General features: G+C 34.4%; 1 protein-coding gene across 3 annotated transcripts in view; it reads right to left on the bottom strand.

The window, feature by feature from the left end:
- LOC105227679 (pyruvate dehydrogenase (acetyl-transferring) kinase, mitochondrial) overlaps positions 1-23,778 on the bottom strand; it is a 33,777-nt gene extending 9,999 nt beyond the window's left edge. For all 3 annotated transcript variants that reach the window (XR_007422071.1, XM_049450909.1, XM_019990836.3), the window contains exons 1-3: positions 22,166-23,778; positions 1,110-1,317; positions 492-682 (exon numbers count right to left, since the gene is read on the bottom strand). Coding sequence is in view for 2 of the 3 variants with exons in the window: in XM_049450909.1 (XP_049306866.1) it covers positions 492-682; positions 1,110-1,317; positions 22,166-22,268 (502 nt within the window). In the remaining variant the exon portion in view is untranslated. The remainder of the gene's footprint in view (positions 1-491; positions 683-1,109; positions 1,318-22,165) is intronic.
- Positions 23,779-24,436: the final 658 nt, after the last annotated feature.

The following is a 24,436-nucleotide window of genomic DNA, read 5'->3' as shown; positions in this document are numbered from 1 at the left end:
TGTTGCCTTGGCGAATAATCTATGCCAAATTGTAAAATAAAAAAGCTAGAACATGAGCATCAGCAGTTTCTTAGGAAGAAAAGGACGTGTGTAAAATTTCAGATTGATATTCCAATAACTGAGGGACTATTTGGCGTATATAAAGACGGACTTGACTTAACTCGTTGCTGTTGTTGTGGCAGTAGAAAACATTCCTGAAGTAATTTGAAGGAATGCTAATCCGGGTCCGCTCCGCTTAGATAGATATCGCGATCAAAGTTCTATTGTGCCCTCCAGTTCCGGTTACGTAAACCTGACTGTCGCGGGAATAAGTCTACTTTGAATAAAAAAAACGCGTACTTATATACAACAAAAACGCAAAAACAAAAAAAATAATCAACAAGACAAGAATCGACTCAGCGCGATTTCAACGTTTCCTTCTGGGTGTTACAAACTTCGTAGCAAACTTGAAATATCCTGTTCAGGGTATAAAATTATAAAGTTTTACTCACTGTGCTGATTGATTAGCATTCGTATGCTAATGCGCGACATGTATAAACGATCGAGGAAGTATTGTATCGACGATTCCATGCCGCAATCAACGGGGCCGCCCTGATGCTCCTTCATTTCGATGACGCCTTGAGCCATTGTTTGCACCACATCACTGTGTCTGTTGCGTATGTGCACCAAAGTGTTGCAAAACCTGATATGGAAGCGATAATGGAACTAATTAAAACCATATCTCAATTTTATTGTAGGCCGAAGTAAATGGGTATTTACACAACATGTCTACATAGATACAATACAATAAATATTCTAAGTGGTAAATGCGCTCATAGACTCACATATAACCATTTGCGCGTGCGACAGCTAAGTGCAAACAGTAAAATTTAGATGTCTATGAAGGATTTATTATGCAGGCCATAATTAACTTAGCATTGCGTAATTTATGCCGGCATGTCGCATTTTTTAATAAGTTAGTCATAAAACATGCCAAAATGCTAACCGGGTGCAGCTTATTGCGCCTTCAAATCAAGTCAAACATAAATCAGTGAGCTACTCTTAACCTGCGTTAATTAAGCAAGAAGGAAAGCTGCGATCGGAGCAGTGATTCTTATTGCAGTACTTACTTTTCCAAATTACTATGCGTCGGTTCTGCCTTTTCAAACTCCAGTACCTCCTCAAAGCTTTGCACGTACCATGAGCTCACCTGGCTCACTGATTGGGTGTTTAGCAAATGGTCGGGCAGCAACGCGATCTCCTTCATGATATTCGCCAGACGTACGGGCAGCTCTTTACGCAGGAATATAAAGGATTTCTTCTCGCATGCATTTTGACCTGTATGAAGGAGAATAAGTAGAGAAAAAATTAAATAAGTGTTTATTGTTGTTCACTTAATATAAGACTTTCTAGGTTAGAAAGTAAAATAAATAAATCTACTAAAAAAGAAAATATATATAAGCCACATATCAATTGAGACAATAAAAAATAATGATTATCAACAAGCGAATTGCTCTTCTAATGAACTTCTCAAAACTTTAAGGTATCTAAGGAAGCATGGCAATGAGTTCTAAAATTATCCAAAATCGGACGAAAATATGTCCGACGATTAGAATTTATGTGTGCTCTGCCCAATCCACAAAAAGGCAGAGGAAACAAACAGTGTGGCTTTAGAGCTGAAAAATCTACAATCGACCAGACGAGATGAAGAATCCCCGATACTTTCTGGACGGGGTGTATGCTTCAGTGGTCCGATATCAGCGGTTGCTTCAGATAAGCAGCTTTTTGAGGAGTAAAGGACGTGCGCAAAATGTCGGACCGAGATCTTTAATACTGAGGGTCTAGTTCACGTATATACAAACACATAGATAGACGGACAGACAGACGGACATGGCTAAATCGACACAGTTCGTCGCGTTGATCATTTATTTATAACAAATTAATTTATCAGCAGAATGACTTATGGCGGTATAATAAAAATAATTGTTTGTTGTGTTCTGAGAATAAAAATCTTTTATATTTCCCAGAAAATCGGAAACATTTCAGAAGTAAAACATGTGACTTAACGAACTTTCTTTTTCATATGAGTTATGTATGCACAAATGTACGAATTATGTGTAGATATGAGTGTTTTTATAACTCGATTTATTTGCATTTCTTCAAGTTTATGAAGTCAATAACCGGTTGAGGCAAACATAAAAAATGCAAAGTTCAGCAAAATAAAGTGTAAACAAAATTTCAAGCACATGACTAATGAGCAAAGTTAAAAATTAAAACAGTGCTTACATGTAAATACATATACAGCGATGGACAGAGAAATAACACACTTTGAGCATGTATTAAAATGACGTTTGTTAATAATATTATATTAATATATATTATTCATTAGCATTTTTTTTGTTCTTTATAAAAAAATATTGTTTTTAATTGAATCTTAGATCGCCATCCTAACATCGCTCCTTACATTTCAATGGGCTTTTCATTGTGGCTTTGCGATGGCCAGCTCAGGAGGTCAATACTTTCTGCAGTGACCAATTCATCCGATTTTTAGAGTGCTTTGGATCATAGAAATGCAATTCACATTCATCGATTCGAACGCGACTGGTTCCATAGTATTTTTGAGAATGTTGAGATGTGGAAATCGGTCCTACCTGCCATCTATTCTCACCAATGGTCCAACGCCGTAACAGGAAGGCACCCTCCTAACTATCAGCTACTACCGCCGTACTTAAAGGTTTTTGTGATGTATTTGGAGTTATGTATATGCCTAATACTTGGAGCGATGTACAAATGATTTTCATTTATACAATTGCCCTTTGTTTCGTCGATCCAAAGTTCTCTTTAATTCAGTTCTTTAGCAAAGTTCAGCCGTGCTTTTATGTTTCTTTTAAACAGCTGAGCATCATTGAAACGTCGTACAAGTCTGCTGGGTAAGCTAAACCCTTAATGACTTGGGTTTAGCCTACTACTAAACTCATCATCTCTCGGGAAGATTTAAAAGAATTAGCCTTGTTTTATCTCTTGATGGCTCTATTAGCACGTTTCCTTGTTTTACCTGCAGGAGCTTGGAGGATTTTTTCTTTTTCCAACAAATTATACTATATATAGTACCATTTTTGGAACGCATACCTTCACGCATCCCACCGAACTAGCGGGAATAGAAATTAAACGCCTGTGCAAATTTATATTGGCTACTAAGTGTTTTGCTAATTTATAAGTTTGAACACAGAAGCTAATATTGTCTATGCCTTCACAAGGGACTACACATAACAATCCACGTGCGATCTCTCTAGATCAGCCATCTAACCTAAACTAGCCTAACCTATGCACCATTTTCCTCGAACAATTCATAATTTTGGCAATCTAAATAGAATTTTTGCCTTTTTTGTGTAGATTTGCAAATTTCTACCCATTTTTTAAATATTTTAATTTGTTTAACAGCTACAGTTAAAATAATGCTCTTTTTTCAACGTTTGGTAATTAAAAATTAATTTTTGCACAAATAACGAAATGTGTCCTAATTCCTTGTCCAATCAAACTTCATTAGATTGCGATTGTAAGGAGAACAACAAAAAAGTAATCATGATAAAGGCATCAGCTGACCGTTATAAGTTGTGGAAGTCTAGACATACATACATACATATGTACATACACATGTATGTATACAAACGTGGGAAATTTTGCGATGCACTTATTTGATAAAACTAAAAACAAATTGAAATAATTTATTTTAAAAGTGTGCTATTTCTCTGACCATGACTGTATGTATGCAAGTATGTATGTATGTAAATAAAAGCAAAAACAGTGTTTGTTTGTCGGTAGCCTTTGCAAGTTGCGATACAAAAGTCAAATTGCCGATATGTAGCAATTTAACCGAGCAAAGATATTTATTTAGCAATAAAATTTAATTAGGCACAATATACCGCATGCATACATACATACATATGTATGTATGTACATTCATACACTAATATGAAGGCGATTAAATATTGTAGTGCTTTGTTTATTTATGATAGTGAGTTTTACGATCGCCTCAAAGCACTTCAAATAAAGTAAGTCAAGTGGACGAGTGGTCTCACGCCATCAAGGTGTTTGTTAGGCCCACATGGAAACAGACGATTATTGCGAATTGTAGGCAACATTTCTAGCCGATGAGTACTGCGGCTAATTTCTACTTTTACTGTCAGCGCTTACAATCTACGAATTCAATTAAGTTCCATATACACACATATGTATGTATGTACATATGTATGTATTTTGTTTGTTTGTATATGTATGTGAAGAAAGGTAATGAAATCATTTCGCACAGTGGGCCACAAGCTTAGTTTTAAGCGTTAAAAACCCGACTACTTTGAGCGAGAAAGATCGTATGCGCGAACGATAAATCGATTATTCCAGAGAGCAAATGCACCCGGGCGAGCCACACGAACAACTTTTGCGAGCGAGTTTGATCGAGTTTGTTTTCGGCGATCGCACGTATGTATGTATGCATGTGTGCGAGAGCTGACAGGCGAGTTTGCTTTGCAGACAGCATGCTTAAGAGCTCTCGACAGCGATAAAGCGAATTGACGTAGTCATGCTGGCGGCGACGACGACGACGCCGTCGACTGATTATGACTTTTTGGAGGCCAAGTCGGTCAAAAAGGAAATCATAAAAACAGAAAGAATAAAATATAGTATAAAATAGGCGAATAAAAACAATAACAAGTATGATCTCACCGTCAATGAAGAAAAAAACAAAACAAAAAACAAGAAAGGCAAACAAAAGCTAGAGAAGTCGGGCGCGTGTTTGCATTTTGCCTAGATAAAACAACAATTGATAGACTTTGCTTATTTACTATATAAGTGGCCACATGAGTATTCTAGAAATGTTTTTTCTGTTATTTTTAACAAAACAACAATTTGCCGGTGAACAAGCCCCCGCCAACTATGCCAATAGCAAACGTGGAAGTCTGCTTGCCCGGTGCGAAATTAAACACACATACAAACGCATTTTAATTATCAATGTTTTTAGAATTTCTATAAATCTACACTATAAATTCTTGGTAGGCAAACTCTTTTGTTAAGTTCCAAAAACTGTTTACTTATAATATGGATGGGTACACTTACTTACATACATACTTATGTATATAAAGCATTTCTAACCTGTCTGAACCTGGGATTATGGAAGTTTACTCTTTACACTAGTTAGATTCACAAAGTTAGCTGAGGAAGTTATATAATTTGATATTATCTTCCAATAAAGTGAATTTCGAAAAATTAAAAGTTATTTAGTAGAGGCGAGTTATTGTAAAGATGTTTTGTTTATGAAAATTAAAAACTAGGCGTGATCAATATTTGCATTATTCATATCGAAAATAACTGAGGAGCTTCCTTAACTTATTTACATATATTCCGACCTATTGCTCCGTGAGCCGCTTTTGATGAAGGTGTGTACATGTTTTTCATTCCAAGGTGCTAATGGCAAAAATTATACTTATGTACATATGTATGTAAGTATGTATGAAGCAAGAGCAAAGCAAATCGATGCAAATAAAGCGTTAATAAACCTTTTTCATGTTAGGTGCATGTTATATAAAACTAAAATTAAAATTATTTAGCGTTACTAAACCAGAAACAATCGTAGGTACGGTATGCATTAATACACGCGGAACGGCTGACCTACATACGTCCTTTCTCAAAGCATCACCAAATTATTTTTTTTATTTTCAAATTGTGGGTATCACATGGAATGACAAAAATTTTCACGGCACCTCAAAATAAAAATACATATAGATGGATGTATGTATGTATATTAGTATGTACAAATATTCCTTAAAATTTGTTTCTAAATACATATATAATATATATAAATACATATACAAATGTATGTACTCGTATATATGGATATACAAATTTGACGAAATATTTGGCTCATCTAAATAATTTCCACGCATGCCTGAAGAGCTTCCACGCAAAAGGACAAAAAAAAGTACGTATGTCAGCAGGTTAGGAACAGGTGGACGAACTCCCAAGAAGCTGCCGGAGTTTCGGACGAGCCACCATCGATGTATGTATATAGCCTGGTTTGTCCTAATGCGACACAATTTCGTTCACTGTCCAAAGCTGGCTGCTTCTAAGCGAACTCTGCTTTCGGTCGGTCCAATTGTTTACCGCATAGCTCCGAATTAAGAGTTTGTCAGTGGGGGAACAGTCCATGGTAGATGACTCCATGCCAATCCACGCCCACGACCGTTTTCAGTGAGCCATGACATTTCTTTCAATAATTGGCCTCACAGAAAGTAGGTAATCCTTAGTATCAAAATTATGCGGAATCGACGAAACCAAAACTGCACAAGATTGGCTGTTACAGTATCAGGACAGTAAACACTGTTCATATGTCATATTTTCTCTTTGGTGGTGCCTTAGAACCTGAAGCTTTTCAGTTGCCATATAGTAAATATAAAAGTTAAGCGTATATTTTTACTAGAAAAGAAAATTTCTGCTTCAACTTAAGCTATCTCGATATATAGTAAGTACATACATATGTATGTATGTATTGCCACAGGCATCTATTGAGACTGTTAACCTCTGCCTGAAAAAGTCTACTGAAATTAGAGACGAAAGGTTTTGTAGCAAATAATAGCTGTAAAACCGCTTTGAAAGTAAAAGTTACACACCGCAAAAATCCTCATTTGAACATAAGTATTTATGTATGCACATACATGTTTATATGAATTTGTTGTTTATAAAACAATTGTCATTTAGTGCAAATATAGAGCAAAACTTATACTTTAACAAATATTCATACCCACTACTGTACGTGCTTACTTCTTACGAGTATGTAATGGTTTTTGTTATTTCAATGGAGCTTAAAAAACGGAGGAAGCTTTTATTTTGTTTGACGATATTTGATAAGCCCCAGCCACAAACAAACAAGACAATAACAATAGCAAACAAAAAGTAGTAAACAGATAACAACGAAGCCAGAAGATGACATAGATACACACGCACACACACATACGCACAGATGTGCGTTTGCTCCACTTAGGCATGGGTATGGGAGTGCTGTGATGCCGTTGTGGCTATGCGCGTGTCAGTCGTGTTTAGTTTATAAAAGCAGCGGCATGTGGGTTGGGGGGAGGGAGGACAACATTGTTGAAATTTTACAACATTTCATTGCCGGGTAGCCGACTTAGAAATTGTAGCAGTAAATGTGTTTAAGTGAATTTAAGTGAGACAAATACAATGAGATATTTGAACAGTTTAATTCTGACATGCCTCCTCTGAATGTCGCGCATAATAACATAAATTTCAATTAAATTTACTTTATTTTAGCGCAGCGTATGCCTTTTGCATTGTACGAGCGCATCACGTAGACAACTTGGACGCCGCTATGAAAGTAAAAACAACAAAAATAATACAGCAACAAAAAGCTTCAGCGAATGCGAGAAGGGAATTTCAATATTTTTGAATGCGAAACCTAATGCCGGCCATAGACCACACAAGTAAACTGCACAAGTCTAGCACTGCACAGTGCGTTTGTGTAGTGTATGGGGGTGTTTGTGCTACTTGTGCAGTGAACTGAGCAATATCAAAACGATTTTGATATTTTTACACAAGTCTGAATACTGCGCAGTAGCGTAGTATATGGCGAAATTAGCTCAGTTTTGTTTCAGTTTTTGTGAAGTTAACATCAAAACAAAAAAGGAAACAACGCATTTATTTTAATTATGAGTGATGACAAACAGTTTTGGGCCGAGTTCCTTGAATTTTATAAAGAATCACCTTCATTATGGCGAATAAAAAGCAAAGAATATAGCAACAGAAAATTAATTTTAAAATTAAAACAAAAATATCCCGAGGCAAACAGAGATATGGTGGTATCGCGCAATATTTACACATGTTGTCTGTTTCGCTTTCAACATTAAAATAAAAACTTGCACAGTTGGCTTGTATAGTGCGAGTCGCAGTTTTTTTTTGCACAGTGCTAGACTTGTGCAGTTTACTTGTGTGGTCTATGGCCGGCATAAGTGAAATAAAATTGTACTATTTATTGTGGTGTGTGTAATAAACAATTTCAAAACATGACAATTTAATGCATAATACTAACTAATGTTTATTAACTGTTGTTGTGCGACTACTAATAGTAAAAAATTAGTAAAATTTTCTTTCCAAATACATAACCTTCAGATGTTTTTTGGCTGTAATTTTTTTAAAACATTAAAAACTTTGGTTCTGCTTATGTATTATTTTTATTGGGTCTTTTAAATTTTTTTTTCATTAAGTCGAATTAATCGAGAATACGATATCATGTAAATGCCCGCTGCCACAGTTGATTGTCATTTGAGCCCATTTTATAGTATTTTCCATCACTTTGGCTAGAACTTCCGGCGATAAGTCCTCACATTCTTGACGGATATTGTCTTTAAGAGCTGCAAGAGTCTGAGGCTTGTTGATATAAGCCCCTCAAAAAGAAGTCTGGAGCGGTCAAATCAGGCGATCTGGCAGGCCAATACAAATTGCCAAAACGGGAGTTTAGGCGCCCGGGAAATGCAACCTTTAGCATATCGGTTGTGGCACGTGCAGTGTGTGCCGTTGCATCGTCTTGTTGGAACCACATGTTTTCCAACCCCAATTCATCAAGTTACGGCAAAAAGAACTCGTTGATCATTTCTCTGAAGCGCTCATCACTCACATTAACCGCTTCCCCCGCGACGTCTTCGAAGAAAAAAGTTCCAATGACTCCTCCAGAGAAAGCAGGACACTTTACAGTGACTTTGAGCGGGTGTAATGGCGAATTTTCAGAGCCCAAGAAGTGTAAATTTTACTTATTTGCGTACCCGCTAAGATGGAAATGGGCCTCATCACTCATGATTATTTTTGATGAAAAATGATCAAGGATTAGACGCGATTGGCGGTCAACAGCTAACAGCTGATGCACCGTCTCGGAAACATCTTCAAATCAAGTACCAAAATTCGCTGTAAACACCGTCGACTGATACCCATTTGAGTGGCACGTCGTCTGGTCGATATCGACACGCCTGGCAGCATCTCGTGTTATGCCAGTCTCTTCGAGGCGAGCAGCTAAACGGCTAAACGTCGCAGTATTTCACCAGTAAGCGTCGGACGGTCAGGAACTCTGCCATGAAATTCACGTTGTGCCAAAGTCACCGACCGATTATTGGTCAAGTAAATAGTCACCAATAACCCGCGTTCTGGAGCTGTGTAGCGTACCATTGTTTATTGACGTGTATTTGGCATGTGTTTACTACACAAATGTCAAAACAGAACTGACATAAGAGGTCAATTGCAAAATGTATAGCATCTTCTGATAGGAGGATTACTTAGTATTTTTTAAATATATTTTTATTTTTTGGAAAAACCACGCCCACATCTCGTTACCTTTCTGGTTCTTTACCTACTTTAAATAACTCAAGCACTCATAGAGGTATTGAAGCAAAATTGAACACTAACAGTATTCCTAGAATGCTCGAATTCAATATACAACTTTGCGGAGAGAAATATGCACAGAAAATGTGAGAAAGTGCGAGGTTGATCCGTTTGAGTCCTCCCGCGCCCTTATGGCCGAAACTAATCAAGAATTTGACTTAAAAGTATCCAGCGGGCTTGTCAGACGACTCCTCTTCTTTGACGCTTAACTCGTCCATCAGACAAAAAATTCTAAAAATACCTTCTATCAAAAAAATATACAACTAGGGCACTAAAGGATTGGTTAACTATTGATGTATTGAAATGATCAACGCAAGTCCCAACCTTATCCTGATAAAAAACTTTTGGAAGTTAAAATCGGTGGAAAATGGGAAGTTATGATCTTTGGTCTAGAATTAAGGAAACGTGGCATTCCACTCCACGGCGTAGATGCCAGAAACTGGTGGATAGCTCGCTCACAGTTAATCACATTACATCTAAAACAATTTTCAAAAAATAAATATAAAACACTTTGAAATACAAATGGTCTAAAAGCCATGGTTTGAAATAAAATTGTAATTCACATTTCCTTCTATGACTTTGGGATTAAAACATGAAAATTTAATATTGATTTCAAAATCATCTGTGTCAAACGTAAAGTTTGAACAAATATTTGTGTTTATTGTATTTTTACATGCGACTTCCTTTTGTATTTGTGCTGAAAAATTAAATAATCCTATGTGAATAATATAATATATATGTACTTCTGTAAACAAATAACCACTCTTCCTTATATACATACATATTTGAAAATAAGCAATGTACAATTATAATCCAGAAGACAACTGGACTTATTACATCGATAAATGCAACGTTCTGCGCGAAAGTTTTTGACACGATAAACAAAGCAATCTATTAAAATAAGTTATTTAATAATTAAACTATCAATTGTACATGCTTACGAGTACGCGTTACGCTGCACAGTAGAATCCATCTAATAGTTTAAGTCAACAGATACAGAAATAAAAGTTCACAGTTACAGCTGAAGTCGGACCAAAAAAGAAACTAGTACGAAAGAGACCACACTTGTACCGAGGATTACCTTAGGAGGTAGTAGGATTTAAAATTTTTTTTTTTGCGAAAATTGTGTCTTAAATTAATGCATATTTTGAGAATGTTGTAAATGTTTCAAGTCGACCATATATTAGATTTAAAAAGTTTAGAGCATTTTCGCCATAATTCCCTATTTTAAAGTCGGTGCCCCTCATAACTTCAAATCCGATTATTTTAAAATTTTGAACACTATTTCTAAACGTATCATTTTCCTCGCAAAAAATCATCACTTTTTTCTCCAGCCTTCCATTTACAATGATTGGTTAAATAGTTTGAATTGTTTGTGAACCATATTAAATAATGGCTTAAGGGAGCAGTAATTTTCTATTAATGCAATATGTCGGGAGAATAGTTGTGTTTGTAGTTTTAAGCTCACTTCACTATAGGGTTCACTTGAATGCTTCCAGTGTATGAGCAAAATTCCTGATCGCACTTGCGATATGATTTTTTATGTATGTATAGATACATTTTATTGTAATTTCACTTAGGAAAATTTTGTGAAACTAATGACTCTGATTATTGAAAATATATTAAGCTTCGTGACTACAAGTGATTTGCCAAAATAATTGTTTCGTGACTAAAATACCGATGCATCGATATTTTTATATTAAATAAATTTATAAAAGGCACCGTCATTGCACGTGATTCAAATAGTTAGCCAGGTATCTCTTCACTTATGTAAGTACCATGGTATACTTTAGAGCCGGTCGATTTTTTTCTATATCGCCTCCAAAATCACTGGCTCGAAACCGTTTTTAAACCCATAGTATCTTAGGCGAAGTTGTTTAGAATGATCCGTATAATCCGATTTGTTTTTGTTTTGCGGCTTCCTCTAAATCTACCCGCTCTAGTATATGTTTGTATGTACATATGTATGTATGTATATTAGTTACATTTGACAATTGTAAAATGTATGTGTTAAGATGTTATATAAAGTACATGTTTGATAAATTTTATAAATTAATGAAATTCAAAGCCCTTCCGCAAAGAAGAGCAAAACACCTCTCGAATGTGTAATGTCCTTTATTAGCTCGATATCATTTCATGTAGCTGGATATAAAGTTAATGAAAGTGGTGCCTATCCTAGTGCCAAAAAGGTTAAATACTAAGAAAAGTTTGCTTTAGACCATCACTCACTAGTTAAGGATTCAAAATTATCAAATAAAATATTGGCATTTTCTTATTGTACTTTAAGAAAAGCTTAGAAGTATTCTCTGAAAATTTGAAGTTAATGCGACAACTACTTTTCGAGTTATTCAATCATTAGCAGCGGGTTTTCGGGTGAACTGGAACGTTCGTAAAAATTTTACTGCGTTTTTCTCAAAACTACATCTGTTCAACAGCAGCTCAAAAATCTCTTGGTAGATTCTAAATGAAATTTATGCAGTTTCGATCAAACACTTTTTTACCTAATAGTAAAACTAATTTTGTTTTTTCGATTGATTTTAGATGAAATTAATAATTTTTGTTTGTAAATTTCTGTCAAGTAAAGTCGAAACCTTATTTATAGTAATGATCATAAGCTTTTACTTTTATAAAATATAATAATGTAATTTAATAACTGTGAGTTTTTAGTTTCTCTGACTGCACTTAATCCCTTACATAAATATTTCTTTCAATCATCGAAGTACTTTTTGGTATAGGCTCTCTTCCACACTTCTATTATGAAAATAATATATGTACATATGTATATACTAATCATGTACATATATACTAATCATGGATATGTGTAGGTACATATATTTAGGGCTTATACATATCTATGGTTTGGGACGATTTATGCCACCTTTGATTGATTGATTTTTTCATTATTTGACTATTATTTTTAAAAATCGTGTAACCGATTATCGATTGTCAAGCCATAAATTATTAGCATCGCTGACTAGATCGATAGATTGGCAGCCCTAACATGGCTATTAAGAACAACAATCAAAACAATTGTCAAAATTACTGCCAATTTACAAGCAACACTGCCGTCAAAATTATTGCGAATTCGACGAAGAAATATTTATTTCAAAAGATATCCACATAAATATCAATTTTATTATTAATTACTTATTTGGCGAAAGAAATTACGCAAAACGCGAAGTCAAAAGATTGCAACACATTTTTTATCACATTATCATTTGTACTTTGTTCTTACAGAATAACAACATATGTACATGTGCATAATATAGTAAGTATACATATGAATATTAATTGCAAGAACTTTGTACCTTGTACTCAGCCGAAAATGCTGACATAAAAATACAAAAATCCAAAAAGGTAAAAATATCACAAGAGTTGTATCACAAGATCGGACGTAATGGCACATCGTAATGGACAACAGAAAAAGAATAAAACATTTGAGTAAAAAATATTTATGAAAGGAAAAGAAGCAAAATTGTCTTCTGACGCACGCCCCCTCACCACGAACACCAATCGAAAGGCAACACAAACATCATCAATATCAATTCAGGAGAAATTAGGACGGTGAGGAGGGAAATAGGAATGTTCGCTTTGTCATTGTAAATATTTCCACACTCAAGAAATCACAATTGCACCCACCTATATACATAAGTATATAAAATTGATATAAGAAACAATAAATAAAAATAAAATTACAATATTTCGACTTTCTTCAATGACTGGTGCAGCTCAATAGATACATACTTAAGTATGTATACAGATACATACATACATATGTACATATCCACACATGTGTATGTGCGAGGAAAATGACGACAATAGGCGAGTTAACGCAAGCGGATATCTCGTCCCACTTCTCGCAAAGACAATAGGGGGATTCTCTTGGTCTTGCAAGATTGCAGATTGCAAAAAAAAATACCGAAATATACAAAGGCACGAGAGCACCCATTGCAGAATCTAATATGTACATTTGAACGGCTGATTCGGTCAATTTGTTTTATTGTGAATTGGCGCACCTTCTATAGGGTGGGCCATATAAAATTTTAAATTTAAAGATAGGGCGTAAAAGATTGAGTGTAGCGTTTGCTGTATGGCACGTAGCGCCGTCCTGTTGGCACCAAATGTTGTCCAAGTCTTCCTCTTCAATTTGCTTGAAGAAAAATTCGGTTCGGTTCGCGATATCGCTCACCATTGATGGTTACGGCGGTTCCTTCTTCATTTTCGAAGAAAAATGGGCCGATGATTCCACCAGACCAAAATCCGCACCATACAGTGATTCGTGCTGGGTGCATTGGCTTCTCGACGATTACGTGCGGGCTTTCTGTGCCCCAAATGCGACAATTCTGCTTGTTAACGTAACCATCGAGGTGGAAATGAGCCTCGTCCGAAAATATGATTTTTCGGTAAAATTGACCATCCTCGGTCAAACGATCTTCTGCCCAATCTGTCAATATTTCCCAGTTTTCTTCTAGTGAATAGCGACCCATTTCGTAAATTTTAGACTTTTTACTGAATATCTGTCACTTTCCGAATGGTATTTGACGTTTCCAATGTCGAAATATAGATAATTCAAATTTAAAACGTTAGATGGCCCACCCGTTACATTCATTCTTAACAAAAAAAACTGTAACAAATCTTTATAATTTAAATAGAAATTATAAAATCGATTTAAAATTTACCTTCCTCAACAATTTAACGTCAAAATATGTATTCAAGTAAAATGACAGCAAAAACAGGATTGCAATTATATTTTTGCGTGACATTTGCACGCAAATAAACATGGGTTTTGGTCTGACATATTTTACAGCCCTTGCAAATATATTTCTGCGTGTGTTTGTTGTTGTGCCGTTGCATTAGGTGGAAAAATCTGCAATTCTTGCACCATGCAAGGGTTTTGCAAGAGCAAGAGAATACCCCTAATATATTCGAAATTAAATTAAATTCTCAGTTCTCTCAATCGTTCACTTTTACTGTTTCCGCTGTTGACAAGCTCTCACATACATACATATAATTATAGTACACCCGCGATTATTTGCAAAGAGCAAAATATAGAAATACTAGATTTATATGTACATACATACATATACATATGTACACATAAAGTCCCATAAAACTTTGAAGAATTCATTAAGGCATCATCATTAGTGCATTCATCTGAGAAAGCTATAAAATGGCTAATATTTTATATATTTTTATAAAGTTTACTTAGAAACCGATTTTATATATCGGCACAATCGAAGATCATTTATTGAACTGTGTTATTCGTCAAACCTAATAATATGTAAAGATATTCGCCCATCCCGTTAGTTTTGCAATAAAAATTTTAAGCAAAAAGAGAAATTGACAGTCTAGGTATAATATTATTATTAGTTTTGCTTTTTTTGCAAACATCTGAAAACATTCCACACTCTTTACATAATATATACTCTCTATGCGGGAGTACCTAATAAGTATACCCAAACTTAGTTCGTTCATGCATGTTCATTTTATAAATTCATTTCAGGTTATCTTCCATTCAATTAGCTTTGCGAAATATTAAAATAGGTAAGTGGAATGGTTGAATTCGCTCAAGTTCTTCATTCGGCAAATCAACCCAACACCACACTCGTTTAAAAGCCGAACAGCTGTGTCAACGTACGCACGGGAACATTGTTATGATGGAAGGTTAGGCGGCTATTTGCCAATTCCGAATTGCCGCGCTGGTTTGTGTACAAATCAAAGACCAAACACCCACACTTTTAAATACAGATGTACATATGTATGTAAATATTTTACGACTTTTTGCTTTTGTTGTGCTGACGACGATGTTGGAAACGATGCGCGTCATCAGCTGTAGCAATGTGGCTCAAACAGCTGTTCCACGGCACACGCAAATAGACAAAACAACAATCAGCACAAAAAAGTAAATAGTATGTATGTATAAACGAATGAGTGCAGTAAATAGAAGCAATAAAATGTATATGCATATAAACTTGTGGAAATGTATAGTATTTTCTCGAATGCAGCATGTAGTTAACTGCAACATTGACTACTACGTCGTGAAGGCATTGCAGGCAAGTGGATTAGGAATGGAGAGCAGTAGCTGCAATAAGGAGCTAATTCCAACCGACAAATCGTGTTGTGTCTATGTCCGAGTTTGGCATTTAGAATATACGGCTGAGTAATCGTAAACCGGAACACAGCAGAAAGGCAAACAGAGAGAAGTGTGCAATACGAAGGACCAAACACAACTCACGCAAACAAATCGCTTTATAAAATAAAAAGTACTGATAAGACGTGTTCAAATGGGGAAGTGTTCCACATTATCGGCAGATTTTGGTAAACCGCAAGGCATTGAAACAAAGCACTCTAGAGCTAATTTGCTTCCATTCTATTTTATATTTTTCGTGAACGTTCCATTTATGCCACACTCAAAAATATTTTGCTTTAGCTTAATTTTGTGTTGATACTCCAATTTCTAAAATATTCCTATTATGTAACAGTATGTGTACATATGTTTGTATATACAAAAGTAAAAAAAAATCAATAGCTGCGGTTGCACCAAAGTATAAAAGCATATAAAAAGTATTTAACAAAAGTAGCTGTGTTTGAAATCGGTATAAGCATTACTTTTTATATTATATTTATTTCGGTATTTACAAGGTTGTCAAGTGAAACTCGTAAATATCTAATAACGACGAGACATTGGAGCAAAGCATTTAGAAATTTTTCACACAAAGTTCTGCGTCCCATATAGCACACATACAATAAAGTGTCGTGGGGGCTTAATTGGATACGAATGCAAATGTGTAAATCGAACTGTCTAATCGTCAGCGACAAATTAAGTGTTTTGGCGTTATTATAAATTGGGTCGTTCACTAACTGGCGTAACAAAGAACAAGCGTTAACGCCGATGCGGCATCCGTAAATAAAGCGGCAGCTTAACGTCCAATTCTCACTGAATTAATACAAAAGAAATTAAATGCAAAACGAAATAATTTATCAATAATTCTTTCATTCGTTTGTTCAATTTACAAAAATTCATTTGTTCAATCAGCTTTGGCACCTAAAACTTTATACACATCAGATTTTTTGTACGCCCAACACCACTCGTTCCTAACTCCCAGATTAAATTGTCAAAGTTAAAAATTTGTAAGTTCTTTAGACTGGCTCCTAACCTCCTAACTGTTTAAAAAAACAGCAATTTTTTCGATGAGTTTTTGAAATAAGGTATCCCATAAAATGCCATAATTTAATGTATTTTATTTGACATTTAATGTGTCATCTGTCATTAAAAGAATTTAATGTGCTACCAATCGGCTCGCAAACGAATACACGCACTTTCGCCAAACAATATTTAATAGCTCCCTAGATTGATTATTATTATTCATTTCAACTCACAGCTGATAAATACTTATGTATATAGTATACATATCTCTTAGGGGTTGACCAAAAATAATTGACATAATGAACTCTCGAAAAGTCTCTGCGCGTGTCTATTACAGTCACTTTGATGAAAGAGGTGAAAATAGGCGAAATAGAAACAACAACAAAAGACACCAGACATGATTGAATATGCCGGTGTGTTTATGGTCTTTGTTGATAAAAGTTTGAGCTTTAAGGAATATTTGTTCACATAGAAAATACAAACTAAGTAAATTGTTCGCTCTCGTCCTTGAGTTAACCTTAAGTAAAATATGTATATGTATGTATGCGTATTCGCTAATATTCCGGTTTCTGACTACATTTGTAGACACACAATTTTTTATTTGAAAAAATTAATGTTGTGCATGAGCTTCTTTTGTTTGTACTAACGTGTAATTAACTATTAAATTTCAGCGAAATATTAACGGAAATTCTCAATGTATCGATATTGAATACTTCCGGCATTATGCACAGTCGCGAATGAATTCGTAGCGGCATACAAACACATACTATATGCATATGTAAATGACTTGGAAATGAAAACGTAATGTTATTCAAGAACTGATCTATGACGTTGCATGAAGCTTGTAATGAATTGAACATTTTAATTACAAGAGAAATCTAATATTCAAAAAACAAAAATAGAAAATTATAGAAGCCCAAGGGCTGTAAAAGTTATACATAAATCGATATAGAAAAGAATAGCCGTAGTTAATGACGGATGACCTACAGAACTATATAGTAACTTGGTTATTGTGGGAGTGTAGTATGTTCTATGAGCATCAATAGGCATATTATCAATGTTATAAGTCGTCTCCGGAGACTATAAAATGTATACAGCATATGCCCGGCCAAGGGACTGTCTTATCAGCAACGTTGCTTTGCGGGCATACATATGAATATATGTATGTAGTGGTAAAGAGTGTAGATTGCTCACAAGGCTCACAAGGAGCACAAGGAGTATTTTTGTGTTATTTATCGACGGAATTTAAACATCATCTAGTGAAAATTAAGGATGAATTATATCGAGAAGAATTAAATTTAATTAAATAAGGTCGAGGAAATTTTGTTTATCGCACAGGTGTCAGTGAATGAGTAAACTGAAATAACATACTCTTTAGTTTTAAAGGTAGTCTCGTATTATCAATCTGCGACAACGCTTTTCTAATTATCGCAACTTTATACAATGAATCAAAAAAATACTTATACCCTTCCGTTGGCACTTTAAATGCAGTCATCAAGTACGAACCGTTATTTTTGTGCTATTAAATTTGTTCGGAGTATCAAGGAACACTCAAACTGTTCGGAACACTTATCGAAGAGAAATATAATAAACCATTTACTATATAAATAAAAAATATATCAACCAAAATAATTAATTTTGGGATTCTGTAATTTTTGTAGGTGAGCCTTAATTTAATTTATTTTGATCTGATGATTGCCGATTTGTATGACGTAAGGACATCTAAATGATAAAAGAAAAAAAATAGATAAAACTGTCAGCATGGAGAATGGGCGTGCAGAGAGAGCAAATGGCGTTGGTAAGCTTTCTTCATCAAAGGAATTGTATAAAGAATGGTCAACTAGGCAATATTAAAAAATAATTTGGCTCCATCAGCAGCTAAACTCAATTTGAATGGAGGCTACTGCTTTATTCAGAATAACGACCCGAAGCATTCTACTTTAGTGGTTAAGGAATGGAAAAGGAAAAAGTGCTGTCACATCCTCTTCATAGTCTAGACCTCCATCCCAATGAACACCAATGAACTTATGTACATACATATGTATATAGAGAAAATTACGAGAACGCAAAGTTCTTAGCAAAAATGAGATTAAGGCTTAGAAAATATGGGCAAATATACTTCCTGAACATTTGGTGCATTCTATGAATAAAATGACAGAGGGTATGATAGAAGGTGCACATACATACGTATACAAAGTATAAATTTTCCTTAAAGAGTGTTGAAATGACAATCTATGGAAATTGTTAGTTAGTTATGGAGTTATTTTGAATTTTGAATTCTTCTGAGAGTTTGACGTCTTTAAAAAAAGAAATATGACTTCATAATCCAGTTTTAAATGCGTGATAAGCGAAAAGAAATACAAATGAAAAAACGAAGCCACATGGCGTAAAATCAACACAAAGCTCATATACATAAGTATATTGAAATTAGAGTAATGTGAGAACTTCAGGGTTTAGTTATTTTTTTCATTTTACATGCATAAATGAATATTTATAGTTTACAAAACAAAAACCAATTGCACAAAATGCAAACAAGAATCAATTACTTAAGTATCTAGCAAGTACTCAAGTAAGTAATGACACTGAATAAAAGACTACTTGACGTAAGCAAACATTGTCCACTTTTATCCATAATCCTTAATAAAACAACCATTCAAATCGATTTTACCTCAAGCTTAGATAAGCTCATAGACAGGTTATGCATCTCTGTTGTCAGTAGCGATCAATTATGTAACTATTCCATTAAGGGTAGGGTATCATTTAATGTGGCATTTATATAATAGTGCCAAAGTGGCAAAATAGCATCTTGGGTTATATGTATGAGCGTTCTGGGTTATATTGCAATAAGTCTGCTATTCTTTATTTATTTGTGATCGTTTCTTTCTATAAATGTTTAATATTATATCTATTAATTTTAAAATAATCAAATATGTATTTAAAGGTAATTACATTTTTCAATTCACAGCGAAGAAACCAAAATGAAACCGGATGAAAAAAGTAAGCAGCTGATTGTGATTTGCGACAAAATGCCATGGATGCCACAGAAAATAGTCTTACATAGTTGCAATTTTGTCGAAAAATAAATGGCATGCAAAAATGAACAACTGTTTGCCATTTTGCGAAGTTTGCAATAAATGCCACAAGTTTGCGACATTAAATGAATAGTACCGCTATTATCTTTATACCCTCGCAATATTTGATACAGAGTATAATAAACCTAAAGGTTTTATGTAACACCTAAAACTAGTCGAGTTACTTAGAGGGATATACGTATAGTATATAATATATGAATGATCAGGATCACAACGCGAGTTGAATTCCGAGGAACTTTCTGCCTTTCCGTCAGTCCGCGAAAGCGATGAGTTAAGTAAAAATTGTAATATCTAAATCAAACTTGTAACACAGATTCCTTGGCAAAAACGAAAAGACGAGTTCCTAGTTGAGCATAATCGGACCACGCCCACAAAACGACTTTAAACGGAAACCTATAAAAGACCATAACTAAGCACTTAATTAATATATGTATGTATATAGAACTGTTATTTGCTACACAGAGGAATTAACTTTAGCTGCGAGACGGCTTGTGACAGCTTTATAGGAGCCCTGGTGGAACAATAAGCGTGTCACCGCCCACTTTTAGGTGAAATCATACATCTCGTTTCCCGCTCGACCGATTTCTTCTAAATAAAATATATAACATTATTTTAAAGTTACTATGTCTTAGAGCGAAAATAAATGAAATCGGACTACATCCACGCCTACTTCTCACAATTCTGAATTCCATTCGATTTTTTCACTTTTCGCACTTTTCGGTACACAAATTAACATGTGTACATACATATATAACGAGATAAAACATTGCACCAACAGTGCCTTGAAGTATGTCATCTTATAACCAGAAATTATCCAATTAAGAGCAACACTGTGCAAGCCCCTAGGTACCGGATATGTGGACCACAGTACCAGAGCTAAAATCGCACTTTTTACTTTCAAGTGCTGCAAAAAATAGAAAAAAAACTCTTTTTTACCTCGAGAAATGCATATGTACATCACCTTTAAAACCCATATCAAATTTCAGATGATCCGGTAACGAGTTATAATGTTCCACCTTTTTTCAAGGCGCTTCTGGAGATTCACCGTCACTGGCTTATTTATTAATATTTTTCATTGAAATCTTTTTCTAGTATACTACTTCAAAATAATATACATATGTATGTATGTATCCTTTTTGTTTGCCTTTAAAACCTTACCCCCCCCCCGCATGTTTTCCTAGTTGGAGATTTTATAAAATTATATGACGATCTGTCCGCTTAATTTCTTCTAAAGAGTATTCATTTTTTCACTAAACCCTGTGAGAGCTTGAAATAAAAGATGGTCAATAAACTTGAGAAACTGTGCGACGTAATAAACAATACAATGGCACATTTGTAGACGCAAGAATACACATCTAATGATAATATATGTACATATGTATGTGCATATGTATGAATGTATATCGAACGATCAACCAAAACAAAAACTTGCGAAAATTCAAAATAATGTGGATAAATAATCAAATGTATTTTGTTGTAGTAATTAGAAGAAGGTAGAAGTGACCAAAACAGGTTAGCGACTTTATTTAGGTAAACATGGTAAACACTCACAAAACAAACAAATTTAGCTTGTGGCGTATATATGTACATATGTATATGTATGTGTATATTTATATAATGATATACTCAACCATACGTAGTCCAGATTTTTAGTACATATTGTCAAATAAAAAGACTGAAGAATTAATGAATGTGCATACTTATATAGTGAAATTCCTCCTAACTGGACACCCACCGTGGCAGTGTTTTTGTCCGAAATTGTCCACATCGTTTAAAATGTATTTTTAGGGTCACAAAACAGAATAAAACTGTACATTTTGCAAAATTATCCGTATTTAGGAAAGACAATCATGGATATGTGAATTGTATTCGGTTATCAGAGGTAATTTGGAAAAAATACTGCCAAATTGTGCCCAGGTCCGATCATTAGGGCGTACTCATGTCCAGTTATTGGAATTGTTTTTGTATGAAAATATTAATGAAACCATTGTGTTTATGAAATTTTGTCCGGTAATGGGAGGTGTAAGGCTATAGGAACTGCCCGTAATGAGGCTTTTCACTGTATATGTATAGTTGTTATGCTCTAAAAAAATATGTATAATCGTTATCAACATTCAAAATTTCGAAAATTTGATAAAAAAATTATTGAGATAATAAACTTAGACGAATATACATCCACATGTATGTACATATGCACATGATCTGATAATGTTGAAGATCAACAAGAGTTATCAACAAATTTTGTCAAAACATTTCAATTAAACGGAAAAGAATATCAAAATATAAATGCCTTTACAGTAATATAATATTTATTGCTCGAGGATTGTAAACGTGACTTCAAAGCGAGAGCTATTTTATTGTACTTTGCTTTTAAGCATTAAAAATTATATCAATAATGCAAAAAATGTTGAGTAAGCCCCCATTCAAAAACAAAACGAAAAATATTATATTAACTAACAAAAATATACTGAAATTTCGTAATTTTTTCTTATGCCAAAAATATAAATAAACTTACCGAAATCCATAAATTGTTTTATAGACAAAGGTGATGGATTGAACTGCGAGTACATATCGAGCATTTTTGTAATGTTCGATAAACGCACCGGAAATAATCGCATCTTGAAATTTTGTTGTTGTCTTCTCTTAAGTGAATGTTGCAAAGAATCGTTTTACTTGTAGCTCCTCTTTTAATTGTATCCGGGAATTTGTGCACGATTTTCGATGAGACTGTTAACTTTGGTTTCAAACTATAATAAATACATATTTTCTTATAGTGAAAATAAGTTAGCATTCGTATTATTTGCTGTATATATAGTAGTCTTCTGAATGACAGTTATTTGTTATCACTTATTTATTTTTATATTTTTAAATAAACATTATTTTCTTTAGCTCATAATTGTCACGCGAACACTCAAACTTTATTGTTTTTAATTAAAACTGTTATTATGTGTGGGATGATCTTCTGAACACTTTGCTGACGTAAATTAAATTTTTAATAAATAAATAGGAAGTCTGAAGTTTAATATTATTGTTTTTTTACTCGCTCAACCACTGTGTGTTTTTTGAACGTTGATATATGTATGTAGTATAATTTGTGGCATATGTCCTTTTCACCTCTGCATATCGCGGTATACTAATGATGAAGTTGGGTAGGCATTTTTGCTTGCTCTACCTTCAGTTGTGCCTACGTGTCCTTTGCAGCATAACAACATTCAATGGTGAATGAATATACATATGTATTCGTAAATCTCCGCTCTGCGTTTTTAATTTGGTTCTTAACACGCTTTGTTCTTACAGTCTAGTATATTCTAAAGTTTCGTTTTATTTAATGTATTCAATATTTCCTATTGCCATTTGTCCAATAATCTCTGGCTGTAAAGCCCGATATTAAACTCCTTTTTGTCACCTTGTCGCAGTAAATCTTTGTGCTAAATAGCAATATAAAAATAAGCGCATGTATAGTCTGGCGGTTATAAACACAATGCAGCCGAAAATGTCGTTTTCGGTGTCAAAAGGCTGATGACGTTGCGTTTCTGCCTCTTCACCTTCGATAGGCCAGTGTCCTTTCTATTCCAAAGCACCCCTACATAAATGGAGGGTGTGTATGTCAAAACTTCACTTATGATGCTTATTCACTTTCGTTATTTAATGAAATGTACTATATATTAAAAATCAGTTTATCCCGCAAATTTGTTTGCACAAATGTAACAAAAGTAAGCACTTTTAAAATTTAAGTGTAGCAATTTCCTTCCAGATATTTTTTTTTTAGAAATTCACTTCTTTTGTTGCTATTCTTGCTGAGATGTTCACCGTACTGTTGCACTGCTCTGCCGAGTTCTAACTGACTGATTTCTCGGTCCGCTCTGTACTTTTTTCGCAATTCTGGATTGATGTGTTCCGTCTAGCTTTTCCGTTGCACATATCGCTTTATATACGTACCTGTTTAAGAGCTTCGCCTGATTTGTTAGTTTCAGCGCTTACATTTTATTTTTCGCTCCAAAAAGGGGCTCACTCACACTTCCAATACTTCTGTTTTGACGTACACATGCTGATTTCTTTTGTTGGGCGCAGACATCGATAATTGACCATTTGTTTCACATAATGATATCCCCAATGTTATCTTTCTCGTGTTTAATAAGAGCAAACTTTTTGTTGGGTCTGATCTGGAAGGTTGGAGCTTTTGACACACGCTCAGCTGTTTTTGACATTTTTGTTATAGCTTTGTAGCAGCTGTACAGTGGGACAATTGTGGTAAATAAATTTAGAAAATTTTAAATTGTGTAGTCGAAAAAGTCTTTTCGTATTTCTAATCAAGCTTCAGCTTCTTTTTTATTTTTATAATAATTAATAATTGAACAAATACATATGTACCCTTTTGGTCGACCACTTTTTGCCATTTTTCCTCTAGAGACATTAGACTGTTTAGTGAATAGTAACTAGTCACAAATTGATATTTTGCCTCGAAATGACTTAAATGGAGACTAGAGACTGGTTACAGAATCCCGCTATTAGAATAATTGTTAGCAGAGATAAAATTGTTAGTGTATATGTATATAATTTAATATGTTCTCCAGTTTCATTGATTCTCCATGTTTTCAAACGAAATTATTATTTTTATATCGAAATTTCTTCAACTTCAAGAAAGTAAGCAAAAACCTTACACACTGGTCACACATTTAAGAACATAGCAGATTATAATTGCTGGTACTACTTATTCAAAACTAAACTCATTCACTCTTCACGCTGCTTTATTGCAAAGAACTGAACCCGATCCTTAAAAGTAAAA

Source organism: Bactrocera dorsalis, chromosome 3 (assembly GCF_023373825.1).
Source record: "Bactrocera dorsalis isolate Fly_Bdor chromosome 3, ASM2337382v1, whole genome shotgun sequence".
NCBI lineage: Eukaryota > Metazoa > Arthropoda > Insecta > Diptera > Tephritidae > Bactrocera > Bactrocera dorsalis.
Note: the sequence above shows the minus strand (reverse complement) of the source record. Positions and strands in the feature narration are given on the sequence as shown.